At 40.4% G+C, this 13,783-nt stretch overlaps 1 protein-coding gene across 4 annotated transcripts in view; it reads right to left on the bottom strand.

Moving 5' to 3' along the window:
* The window catches only part of slc38a10 (solute carrier family 38 member 10), a 28,467-nt gene extending 14,743 nt beyond the window's left edge, over positions 1–13,724 (bottom strand). For 3 of the 4 annotated variants that reach the window (XM_023341329.1, XM_023341332.1, XM_023341330.1), the window contains exons 1-8: positions 13,532–13,724; positions 13,104–13,346; positions 10,368–10,485; positions 10,149–10,194; positions 9,916–10,009; positions 9,238–9,381; positions 6,195–6,319; positions 21–123 (exon numbers count right to left, since the gene is read on the bottom strand). In XM_023341329.1, coding sequence (XP_023197097.1) covers positions 21–123; positions 6,195–6,319; positions 9,238–9,381; positions 9,916–10,009; positions 10,149–10,194; positions 10,368–10,485; positions 13,104–13,193 — 720 coding nt within the window. In that variant the 5' untranslated portion in view covers positions 13,194–13,346; positions 13,532–13,724. Of the gene's footprint in view, positions 1–20; positions 124–6,194; positions 6,320–6,950; positions 7,076–9,237; positions 9,382–9,915; positions 10,010–10,148; positions 10,195–10,367; positions 10,486–13,103; positions 13,347–13,531 lie in introns of all 4 variants that reach the window. The other variant, XM_014473785.2, reaches the window with a different exon arrangement.
* Between the last annotated feature and the right edge of the window lie 59 nt (positions 13,725–13,783).

Here is a 13,783-nt window from a genome sequence, read left to right as displayed (position 1 = left end):
GAAGTGCCGGCTCTACTCACGGTGATGTAGAAGATGGTGACCACGTTGAGGGCGGAGGTGAAGATGGTGCTCATGCGTTTGACTGACGGCTCGTCCAGGCTATCGTACGTTGGCAGCACCTGCCTGTGAGGAACAAGCAGGCCAAAACGACAAAACTCGGCATGCCGCTCCACACAACGCCATGCTGGAGCTGCTGTTCTGCGGCTCGCATGCTGCCTGCGCTATCACACAGCTACACCCTCCTCTGAGAGGAGGCACTCCACTATTCCAGAGCTAACTCAGCAGGTCAGGGGGAGCGTGGTTCCACAGATGTTGAGGAAATTGTGTTGTTTATTCTCCCGTCCTGACAGCTGACAACATGACAATCTTCGCAGCCACTCATTCCAGATTTAATACCGGGATTGGCTCTGTAAAGTTTTTTTTTAATGAGCAGGCATATGGGGGCCCGTTAGTGCTTCTCAGTAATCAAATGATGCATCTCTTCTCTCCTGTCCTTGTCAGAAGTGCACTCATCTGATCTTATTGCTTGCTTTTGTTTATCCCACTAAAACATGACTAATTTATCAGGAAGATTGTTCAAATGAAGCCTTCATCAACTGCGAGGCAACTGTAGTGCTTCCAGTTTACCTGAGTCAGACTGCTTTGTTTTCCTCTTCACATTATGGGGAATAAAAACCTACTCAGCCTCTGTCTTATCCTTTTTTACAAAATGTTACACAGAAAACATGTAAAGCCCAGCTAGGGCCAGCTGCCAAAAAAAATAAGAAATGGAGAGAGATCAGACTTTAACTTAATTATACCTGCTTTGAAAAGAGTTTTGTCAAATCTGAAGCACTTAAAAAATGTTCACCTAAGTGACCCAACAAGATTTTTCTTCCCTTTCATATTTTTCCTAAACAATATTGGTTTTCAAGCTCGAACATTTTTGCATCATTTTATATCTACATATGGGGAAGGAGCCACTTATGAAAACATCACTAGCTTTGATTTTAAACATTAAATTAACATTTTCAATGTCACGAAAGCAGAACAAGTCCTTAGATAACCTCTACAGAGACTCGGTGGACTCTCCATTTCTAAGGATTCCACTAAAAAGCCAAAGTAAAAGGATGTTGTACAATTTCTTTAGATCCACAAAAAAATACTCGCTAAAAGCAGCCAGTTCAGCAGCAGATGTCTAACTGGCTGTAGAGGCAGAAATTTGAAGACATGATTTGCAGTGATAAATTTAACTAAAGATGAATGCAGAGATGAGTTTCTCAAGATCTTGTTAGGACATTTTGAACAACAAATGCTCTTCAGGTAATAACTGTCTTTATGTGACTTCCTGTCAGCCACCGATTTCTTAACGTATTTTGACAACAAATAAACAATTTGCAACGTCATGAAAATTATATTAGATTTTCTTTTATTTCTTGCTGATACTAATTACTAATACTAATTAGTACATTAAATTAAAAACATGCTGATATCCTCTGGAAGATTTTTTCCCCTCATCAGTTTCACTGCCATGCTTTTTACTGACATTTTTATTCCACAAACCTCTTTTTTTCCACAGCTGGCACTGCTAGGGTTATGTATACATTTGTATATCATCTTAAGAAAAAGCGAATTGTCTTGTTCTGAAATATTAAACACCTGAGCATTTGAGTGAGATTTTCTGCAGTTTGGGATTAAATCACACAAGTACGACGTCAGACACGGAGCAAGTCGTCTTCCACGTTTTATCTTAAGAGAATTTCCTGTCTGGATTCTAGAGAACTAAAAATCGCATCTCAAAGCTCATGCATCTGTGGATTTCCAAGTCAAGACATGAAGAGCCAGAAGTTTGTCAGTTCATGCAAAGTGTTCATAAACGAAAGACATGGGATGGAAGTGTGATGAAGGGCATACAAAATGTTAACAGTGTGTGTGTGTGTGTGTGACACAGAATAGGTGACAGTAGTCAAGGCTGGCCGAGGTAAAATGTGAAATTGCTCCTCTCTCTCCATCATTTCCTGCTCTGTGCTGTAACAAGGGGCGGCTATGTGGAGGGGACCATTGACACATTAACCAGTAAATTTACAGGCTTTATATATAAAAGTCAGTACCTGGCAGGTTTTAGAGCATTATAAAATTTCCTGGCAGACTTTTTTTTTTCCTCACCTCCTTTCTTCGGTACAAAAGAAGAGCCATGGAGCAGAAATAAGACGGGAAGCAAGATGCCGTAACTTTCTCCTCCTCTTGTTCTTTCTCAGCCTGTCTCACTTTCACACACACTGATTTTTATTAGCTCCAGCCTTACCAGGATGCTATCTCTTAACACTTTTCTTTTTTTTTTTTTATGCGTGCGCCAATAAATCTTTCTGCCAACATTAAATGAAACAGCAAGCATGTAATGGTCACTCAGCCGTCCTTACTGGAAAGCCTCTGATGTCCTCTGATGAAACTGGGGAGATGTGGTGGAGGAATTCTTCACAGTTACAGGAATGACATGTTTCACTGTGCACCAGGTTAAAAGTTGAAAAGATAAATCCAAAGATTTGTGAAGCACTGATTCTAAATAGTCAGGAAACACCAGCTGTTTTTAGATTTTTAGAAACCCATTTGTTCTCAGAACACAACTAGCTTGTTTTGGATGCAGATACTGTTAGCTATTCAAGCCAGTAGCAATAATTTTTTTTTCACTTTACAATTGCTCTCAAAAGCCAACACGCCACTGTGAAAACAAAAACAAAAATCAGACCAGGATAAATTATTCTGAACTCTTTACTCACATATAATGTGACATTTGTCCTGTACTATTCAGCTGACAAAGAAACAATTGTGCTGTAATGAAAAAAAAAGAAAAAGCTGCAAGAAAATGGTTGGATAAATGTGTACGTCTTTTTAAAACTTCTCTTTATTCAATTTCAGAACTTTCTGGCAGTAGACTATCAACACACCAAACCTTCCCTGGTAATGTTTACACTCTGTGCACTGCAAAAGTTCTGTAAAATCTATGGTGCATTCACACCAGGTCTGCTCAGTTCACTTCGATTGAAAATTTTGCATGTGTGCCTAGAAAGTCCGGTTCGTTTGGGGAGAGGTGAACAAGCGAAATCGAACTCCGACTCAGAACAAAGAAGCAAGCGTTGGTCTGTCTGAAAACTGAGATCTCAGTTCGGCTGAAGTGAACTCTGGTATGATTCAAATTAATGTGTGAACGCCAAACAGCCTGGAGACCACAGCAAAAGCAGGAAGCAGACCACAGTGCAGGGCATTCTGGGTAAATACCCCAAAACAAACAAGTGAGTCTACCATTAGCAAGAGAAATGATTGGTGGGTCTTTTGCCAAAGACAAAGGAGAAATACTAAAACCGATCAAATCTGAAGCTACTCCACTTTTGTTCACATTTTATAAAGAAGGAAGTTGTGATCAGTGTCTTCTTCAGAAGTTCTTATGCTGTTTCCTTCAGTGGATTTTGGTGCAGCGCCCCCAACAGGAGGTAAACAGGTTTTTAAAGGGTTTGGATCGTTTGACACAGTGCAGTGTGAAAGAGAACTGCACCAGCTGCAGGAGTTATTGGCAAACCTTCAATTGGTGAAAATGCTCTATTTATTAAATAAAATATGGTGCATTAATAAGGCAGTGGAGCTATTTGTACCCTTCTCCTGGCTGATACTTTAGTGCAATGACATTCTTGCGATTGTTTGTAACCCATCTGGAAACGATGGCTTGAGTTAAAGAATGCAAATGTTTTCCACATTGCAAGAAGATGAAAAATCCAAGTATTTCAGCTGAATTTCATTACAGGCTATTCAGATTCACTGTAACTGGTGGCTGGTGCGACACAGGAAGACTCGATGCTGAAACTGAATCAGAAGACACTTTGTTAAAGGATTTATTTCACCGTGTGCGCACTTATGCAACCAGGCTATTGCAGCTTTTTATTTTTTACACCAGTAGATCCATGACACAGATTGGATTCTCAGCTGAACTGCTTAGCCTGGTGGGGCACAAGTACAGCCTGGTGTCCCGCCAGGCTCATAATAACACTGGAGGAAACCCTGGACTGACTAGTTCAGTCAGATTTTCAAACAATTGTTTGATTTTCTGAATTGGAACTGTTCACTTCTGAGTACCAAGTGCAAAGTAGATGAACTATAATTCTTTACTAGTTCTATCAAAGTTTTTTTCTCACACGCTTTCTGCTCCATGGACCTTTAGCGTTCAACTTCTGTGAGTATAAATCCAACAGTTTCTTTGACTTTTTGCATATGATTGACATAACCCTTTCATACCCAGACATTTTGAGCAAATTTCCAACCGTTTGCCACCGGCCCCTCCCAGAGAGACAGCTTCTGCTGCACACTTTAACGTGTCCCTAAGAGGAGCCAAGAGTTCCACATTATTCTACTTCCAAAAAAAAACCACAGGGCCAGCTCCCACCACGTCATAATGGCGATGTTAAGTAATGTTCTAGCTGAAAATAAACACATTTCATGAACGTAATAAAAATCCAATGTGCTAAGAGCTGTTTAATCAGCCTGTGAATACATCAGTGTGTCTGTAAGATGGCGGCAGTCCAAGGTGTTGATTAGTGGTTTGGCTGAAGCTGAGTGAGTGCTTGCCTTGCTCAGTATGACCACAGGCCAAGAAATCCCCCCCCCCACCCCCACCCCTCTGCCAAATATCACTTAGCACAACAACGCTCACGCAGACACACACAAGTGCATGTTTTCTTTGTTTTGGGGTGACATGCACATGCCCACCACACCATGTTTAGTTAGCTCTGTCATTACATTAATTCAAGTCAGGTTTAGGTCTCCAGGCTTACAGCCACCGCCCCCTCCCAACAGTTTTACTCACTTACTCTCACACAAAACAAAAACACCGCCGCCCAAACATCTGCCCCGTAATGATCTCACCATAACATTCCCCTAAATCCTTCCCCGACGCTGCATTCACATCCAACACAAACTCCATCCATTAGGTCGGTCCGGGCGGCCCCACAACCCGAGCAAAGCCGGCACACACCCAGGGCAAGCAGCGACGGTAGAGGACGGCACAAAGGAGGCACTGATTGAGCCAGCAGAGGGATGAAAGGGAAGAAATGCGGAGGCTGATGCTCTAGCGATTACTAGACTCACTGTGGGGAACTTCACTGGAATGCGAAGGCAGTTTTTGATCGCTTATGTTTGCTTTTAAGAGCAGAGAAATTTCACTACGGCAAACAGTTTTGCAACATAACCTTGCCTTTTAAATCCTCAAATGTTTGTCTTTATTTCCCTCTTGACAAACTCAACCTAAATCCTTAAATCCTTGAAAATGACACGAGTAAACAAAAAGAGACCTTAAATTACTCTGGACTATCTTTAGGGACTAAACATGGGTCAGTATCAAACAACACTAAGTTTTAAATCTTCAGAATCTTATCAGAGGGTTTTTAATGAGGTGCCAGGGAAAGACGAGTTTTCTCTACTTGTATGGATCATATGTTGCAGCACACTGCTGATCAGCTGGATTACATTATATATATCTACATATTTTCTGTTTTTACCAGCTCAACAAAAAAACTAAACAGGAATATTTAGATAAAAATTAAATGTAGCTTAGGGTGCATAGAGTTTAGCATTGCATAAAAGTTGTTGGATATTTGTCTGATTATTTAAAGATCAATATTTTGTTTAGTAATATGCAACACTTTTTTCAATTTTTTATTATTTTATTAAACTGCAACATGGGGGCTATAGATGGCGACCGAAACCCATTTTGGACACCCCTGGTTTAAGGAATCGTCCATTTATTTCATTGATGTTTTTGACAATAAATCTCATCAGTTATTAATAGATTTTATTTGAATTTGTACTGTTCTTTTGCAACAGATATCAGAAGCTGGACTGTTGATTTGAAACTTTGGGATCATTATTGAAACTGTTCAATACACAAATAAAGAAAGAAAAATGTTTTTTTTCTGTTCATATTCCTCCATTCACAGAGATCACAATCAGAAGTGGAAATAATAGTCACATTTATGTTTTAAAGAAAATCAGATAATTTTTGTGGGGTTTTTTTTACTCAAGGTGATGATACTATGAGACTCTCAGATCAGCCCACACCTATTAAGTTCTGATGTCAAAAAAATTTAAAATCTGAAGCTGGACAAAAACTTTTCAAATCAGCTTTATGATGTTATCCTGAAGTAGGGCAATGGGGGGAAAGGAGTACTTACGACTGGCAGGCGAAGGCCATCCCACAGATAGGGAGACAGCGAAAAACACCCTCCCAGCGCACCACATAGACCTGCCCTAGCCACCAGCCGCTGAGCAGCCCGTGTTTGAACGAGGACAGCACCATCTGAGGGGAAGGAGGCGGAGGGGAGGGAGGGGGAGCGGGGGTTACAGCCCAGACCAAATGAATACAAATGGACGGAGGACATGAAGAGCATAGAGGAAAAAGGAGGATGATGTCCATGTCGACAGCTCGCTGATTTTTTCGTCATAATCATTGAGGGAAGAAAATCAGAAAACATGAAGAGACAGAAATGGAAGGAAGCCGCGTCCTGGATGAAAAACCCGTCGGAATCGGACAGAATGAGTCAAATAGAGAGCTGGGGAAAACTGGAGGCTTTTGGGCGACAACCTAACAGGTTTTTCACCAGCATGCGTTTCCTTTGTCTTGCTCCTTTAAAACAAACAAACAAAAAAAATCCACCACATCCAGAACACTGCGATTCATTCTGGGTGGAGGTGTAGCAAAAAACTCGGTTAAACCCCTCTGCCTTACTACTACTGCCACCAAAGACACACACCCACACACACCCACACACAGCTCAATCCAGAAAAGGTGAATGAATGATGGGGATGAAGGACAGGAGTGGGCAGAAGGTTCAGGTGGAAACATGAGGAAGGATTTAGGGAGAGCAAAGCTTCCTTCACTCTCTGCCCTTACCGTGGTGTTATTGGGGGTGGGGGTGGGGTTTACTTACGGGTGACAGCAGAAGGTTGTGGCGATAATGGGCAGGCACTGAATGACGCCCTTGAAACGCCACAGGTGAACCTGCTCCACCCAGGAGCCCGAGATTATGCCGTAGCGCAGAGACGACAACACTATCTACATCACCAGAAGCAGAGACAGCGGCGAAAAGAGGAGAGGGGAGAGCCAGAGGGGGGGAGAGGGGATGCACATGTTAGGTAGAGGAGAGGAAGGGAGGCGGGACAAGAGAGGGAAAAAAAAGACAGGAAAGTTAGATGATGAAGGGTGAGAGAGGAGATCAGTTAAGGGTAGGATGGAAAGAGGGAGGGAAGGAGATACATCTATTAGAGGGTGAGGTGACTGGGCCGGGTCGGGCCGGGTCTAGAGTTAAACTCACCGCACCACTGCTCTAAGTTACCGACATGCTCCACAACTCACATGACAACAGAGAGAGAGAGACAGAGAGAGAGAGAGAGCAGCAATGGCAGTTTGAAGGAATTCAGTAAAACTGAGCTGAACACAAACACAACCTAACTCACACCAGGCAGGAAACTGATGCTGGACCAGCCTCTGCTGTACTACAGCAGGACCGTCTCTAGGTTTTGTGGGGCCCCACCTTCTCAAAATGTTGTAGGAATGATCTGCTGATTATTTTTGGACTGATCGAGTGATGATCGGACAGCTAAAGATGCTTAATAGATTTTTTTTTTTTTGCAGAATTTAAATCAACTGAAGCTACATCTGCCACTTGAGCAGTTTTGGGTAGAACGTATTCAGACACAAAAAGTGCTTTTACATCTTAAATGAAAAATGTGTGCATAAATAAAGCAGTGTAAATATACTTTTTTGAATCCAGTAAACAACTAATTGATTACAAAACTAGTTGACGATTATTTAATCGATTAATTATGTTTAATCGTTTCATCCCTAATGGTTTTTATATAACTGAATCAAGATGTCACCTGGTGCATCTTTGTCCAACAGAGTAAAGAGGGATGAATCCAGTTTTTTATTATTAATTGTAATGCATGCATCTTTTCACAACGTGTTTCAGAAGAACGCTCTGTGCAACAGGAAAATGTCTCTTTTGACTTTTCACTGCAGACTTTTCTATAAGCTGTCGTTCTTGTGGAAGCAAAGCCCAGGTCGGTAAAAAGAAATATGACAGAGGCCAGCTTGATGCTGATCAGTGCTGAATGGCCAAGTAATCAAAGTTCAGTTATGCTGAGTGGAAACAAGAACTGACTCTAGAATAAGTCAATAAAATTCCTCTTCCATTAAAATTATCGCTGCACTGATTGCAGTTTTTTGACCGATCACCGATCTTAAAAAGCCTGACCTATCAATTTCTGTTTTGACCTATAGCAGTCGAATTTTTTTGTCTAAAAAGTTGCTAAATTATAGAGGCAAAGTTGCTAAGTTGGAAACTCTAATACCACATGTGAAAAACCTTGATCCTTGGAAGAGAACACACGTGAAATGTTCTCTCTGGAAAAAACAGGAGTAAAAATGGACATCTTCCATTTTTGGCGCCTGCATCAACTATGTAGTCATTTCTTGGGCAGATTAGAGGTCAGATTTAATCCAAAGACCGGTGCAGCAACTGTTTTCTGCCTGAGTGACTTAGTGTGGATTTGCTCTTTACAAACAGGAGCAAGACAGTACCTTGTTGGTGCATTGGTACAACGGAGCAAATAAGCAACAATTCATGAAAAATACAACAAAAACAACATTTGTTCAAACAGAACAGGAGCTCCAACTGAAAAGCAGAACAGCACATTAGACTCATTTGGTTTTTACATGCATAAAAGGAACACAAACTATTAATACACAATAAACTAAAGCTGCTCTTAGTTCATGATGTCATATAAAATCTAAAGGTAGAGATGAGAAACAATTATCGTTGGTTTGCACTAGCCAAACTTCAGCCACAAAAACATCTGAAGCATCATTTTAAAGACCACCAGTGCTGCAGGTTTCCCTTAACAACGGTACAATAACTGAATATGACTGAATTGTTCTTTGAGGTTTCTTCGAGTTTGTACTCTTGATTAAAAATAAGTTAATGAAAAACAGTATGCAGAAAGACCCCTGGCCGGGATTCGAACCCAGGACCTTGTTGCTGCAAGGCAACAGAGCCACCAACTACCGTAACAGGATTTGATCCCAATCTATAGAGAAACTCTGACTCATGTATACAGAGGCTGTTTTGCTGGTGCAAACCATTAACCTGCTGACCTCACCGACAGTCCTCACATGTACTGGACAGACTGAGAGCGGCTGAGTGGAACTGGGCTCACCGTGAACATGAACAGGGTGTAGAAGATGAGAGCCATGGCTGAAAAGGACTGGATGGAGGACATCATGTTCCTCTGCAGGCTGAGGGGGAGGACGACCAGCAGCGACACGGCGACCAGCAGGAGCACACGGAAACTCCCCGTCACCTGAACGCAGCACAGCAACGACGCCAGGCAAGGAGCTTCAAATACCACCGCAGTCAAACAGACCAGGGGTGTCCAAAGTGCGGCCCAAGAGCCATTTGAGGTCTTTAGAATAAGCTTTTATGGCCCCTGACAGCATTTGAAGAATGTTGCAATTTTGATGCAGATTGCAATGGCAAATTTATATTCTAAATGGAAAATGTAAAAATCTAATTTTTTTTTATCAACCTCAAATGTCATACTAACTTTGGTTTCATTAAAATTACTTGTAAGGCTGGGAAGCCACCGATAACTGCTTCCAGTTCTAGTTAAATTTAATGTTGTGAAGGTAAAGGAGAAAATCACAATCATATGCTTGTATTTTTGATTGGAGAGAAAAAGTCAATTTTGGCCCCAGAGAACTTCTAACTTGAGGATTTCAGCCTTCGGTGCAAAAAGTTTGGACACCCCTGCTGTAGCTTTTGACAGATTTTTTGTGTATATAAGAGAAGGAAGCAGACTAATACTGAACGTTGACTTATAAAATAAGTCTCAAACCTGTAAACCCAACAGCTGAGCGAAGAAATTTGATCCCAAGTCAGCAATGACAACGTAGAAGGCGATACAAGTCCCGAGCATCAAACCGATCATACTGCAGAGACAGGAAAAAGAATTTCAATTTATTTAAAAAGTCAAAGTCTGAGATTAACTTTACATTCTCGTTATTGCTGAGTTTTTACAGAAAACAAAAAAAACATTTCAAATCTAAAAACACACAAAGTGAAACTTGCCTCGTCTCTACGAGTGTTTTTCCAGGTTTCCCATAAGCATGGAAGGCTGTAGAGACGGAAACATCGACGTGAAAAATCTAACAGAAACTCATTCATCAACTGACATCCTGCTCAGAATGGTTGGAGGTGGGGGAGCAGCTGGCTTTCTCACTTCTTTAAAACCACAACTGCTGCTACTTCTGTTACTGCGGCAATAAGGAGGCACCACAGATTACATACCCAGTCCAGCATAAGTCCTCCGCTTGGTGTTGCTGGCGGTGTGGACCAGGAACATGCAGGACTTGTGGGTCATCCATGAACAGGAGAAGAGCAGCAGAGTGCCCAGCACGATCCCACACTGGGGAGGAGCAGAGAGGCAGGTCATCATCAAACCCAACCTATACGTTCAACTCCTGTGATTCAGGAAATTAACGCGAGAGCGGATGAAGTATGAGAACTACTTCTGGTCTTTTCATATTTCGCAGAATTTCTGGGAATTGTTTAAATGGACAGTTTAGACCAGTGGTGTTCAAACTTTGTGCAGTGAGCGACAAAGTCGTTAAGTAGAAAGGACCTGGGGTCACAGAACTGTTAGGGTTTTTTAGAACCTTTTGGAAAAGAACATTTTGTGCCTTTTTTATTTTACCTGCTCAATAATAAACTAAAAGTGACAATTTTATGGAAAGCAACAAAATAGAACATTTTTGTAGAAAACTGATCATGATGGATAGAAAACATGAAAAAAGGTGTAGCACGACAGCGTTACTGTCAGACAGTTTCCACATGTTTTGCGGTTGATCGTTTTCTTATTTGAACTAGAAGATTTGCATTTGAGAAAAACCAGACGAATGTTTGTGATTCTAGCTGCTCCAAAATTAAGACGAATGCAAAAGCTTTAAAAAATGGGAGGTACAAAAAGTTTGTTTTTTTTGTACTCAATATTTCTTTAAGATGTTATTTATCTGCAACAATGTTGCCCTGTAGCACATGACAAACTATTTGATTTGAAAAAATTCTCAACAGTTTACTATTGAATTTTTTCATGAATACATTCTGCCACTACAGGCCATTTAATTACATTGATGATCTTGATATGGCCCAAAATGAAAATTAATTCCAAATACCAGCTTTATACGATAAAAAAATTTCCATCTGTGAAAAATGGCCCCTAAAATAATCAGGCAAAGATTTTTCTGCTACAACAACAGATAACACATCCACAGAATCGGTCGAGTGATATGACATGACAAGGCCACAGGTAGGCTTCAGATTGTGCATGTTTGGCTAAATCTCTCTCATTGTACATAGAAAAGCCTAAATCTGAAAGAGGCTGCTGATTTCAACCATGAACGTGTCGCACCCAGGAGCAGCGTTGCTCCTGGATGTGACTCAGTCACAGAGCGACCCGTTTATCCAGCATGTGCATTTTTAGAAAGGTAGGAGGAAGTTGGAATCTGGTAAAAGTCCATTCATCATGCACAGGAAGAACAAGCAACTTCTACACAGAAAGGTCACAAGATTCTAAAACAACACACGCGCACATTATATATATATATATATATATATATATATATATATATATATATATATATATATAATGTGCGCGTGTGTTGTTTTAGAATATATATATATATATATAAACTTTTGGGTACAGACCAAAGGTTTGGACACACCTTTTAATCCAATGAGTTTCCTTTATTTTCATGACTATTGACATTGTAGATTCACACTGAAGGCATCAAAACTATGAATAACATGTGGAAATATGCACTAAACAAAAAAGTGTAAAACAACTGAAAATACCCCTTATATTCTAGTTTCTTCAAAGTAGCAACCTTTTGCTGTGATTACTGCTTTGCACACACTCTGCATTTTCTTGATGAGCTTCAAGAGGTAGTCACCTGAAATGGGTTTCACTTCATAGGTGCCCTGTCAGGTTAATAAGTGGGATTTCTTGCCTTATAAATAGTCATGAAAATAAAGAAAACCCATTGAATTAGAAGGTGTGTCCAAACTTTTGGTCTGTACTGTATATATATGCAGCTTATAGTTCAAAAAATCCAAATAAAGTAAATCTATAATCAGATGATGGTATTACAATCCACAGGGTGAGAAATAAAATCCATTTTGCCCACATAAAATATGCCATCAACAACAACTGGATTCAAACATGCTGGTTGTGAAACTGAAACCCATTTTGCGTTGCATAACAGTGATAGATGATTTCATGTTCATGTCCAAGCTATGATACTTCAGTTTGCCTAAATGCGCGCTTAAAAACATATTTGCAAAATTCATCATATTGTCATATACATTTTGAAAAAGGATTTGAAACTGATTGTTTTTTATGATATATACTTTCAGCTTTTCGCAGATTTTATTGTAAATTTAGGTAAAGAAATTCCCATGGAATTTCACCCTTAGTTGTTCAAATTATAAACCTATATGTATAGCTTAATGGATTGTTCATTTTCAACATATTCACATTCACTTTTAAACACTGCGATACATATTTACATAAACATTTTTGTAGACAGTATAAACATATTTGAACCTACCCATCTTATTTTACACATTATTCTTTATTTAAATTAAACATAAAAAAAACCTCTGGATCATGTGAAACTGATTTGACATGATCCAGAGGGCTCTAAATCTGACAGGGCACTAAAAGGCCCTGTCTGATGAGATGTTTTTAACAGACAACTATTTAAAAAAAATATTGCTATAATGCCTTGTAAGAGTAGGCAGCAAAATTAAAATTTATAAGTATATGTAATCTAAATAAGAATTGATTATTTGGATACATTTCTCAATAAAATCATTTGAAAACGTACAAAATATTTATTATATTTCAATATAACACTAAAACAAGTGACAAAAACAAACCCAACACTGGATCAGAACAGTTTCAGTGAACCTCAGCCTGTCTGCATGGAATAAAGTGAACCTTATGGCGGCAGCTGAGTGACCCACCTGTTTGAAGCAGAAGGGCATGGTGAGCACGCTGACTCCAACGATGCTGTTCACCACGTTCATGATCAGGCCCCAGTTTGACGCCGTCATTTTCAGTTGCTATGTGCGTGGCAGTGGTCTTATAAAACCAATAAAGCTGTACGAGGCAGAGACGGGAGCACCGTGAGGGCCGCCGGTGCTGGTTTGGCTCGGTCTAATTTCTGGAGCTGCTGGTCTACTTCCCCGTGGATCAGTGACGTGGCGCTTTGAGAGGAAACACAACGACAGCTCGGTAGAACACGCTATTAACTTTATTTATTTTTCTAAAATACCAGCTGATAAGCTACCCGAATAGTGTTTGGGTAAAGGTAAATAAGTCCACGTAGGCAGTTTATAACGTGTAAAGTCATTAGCCACAAAGCTAAATCGATAACTTCCTAGTTGCCTACCTTACTCTCCGCCCTCCCGCCTTCCTGTGCTGCTACGTTATCATCTGTAATTCCGCCACATTCATTCGTTTTTTGCGGATAAGACGCGTGTTGGTGCGTGTAATGAGAGAAGAAAATCAGTGTATCACAGTTCATCAACAAATACAAGAGGACTGCTTCCCTGAAAGTGTATCCAGGAAGTGGTATCTAAGAGCTGAGTGACGCTGCCGCAACTTAAAGACTGATGAAATACTCGGGCGCCTACTAGTGGTC

Source organism: Xiphophorus maculatus, chromosome 10 (assembly GCF_002775205.1).
Source record: "Xiphophorus maculatus strain JP 163 A chromosome 10, X_maculatus-5.0-male, whole genome shotgun sequence".
Classification (NCBI taxonomy): domain Eukaryota; kingdom Metazoa; phylum Chordata; class Actinopteri; order Cyprinodontiformes; family Poeciliidae; genus Xiphophorus; species Xiphophorus maculatus.
The sequence above is the reverse complement of the archived record's forward strand: the minus strand, read 5'-3'. Positions and strand labels throughout refer to the sequence as shown.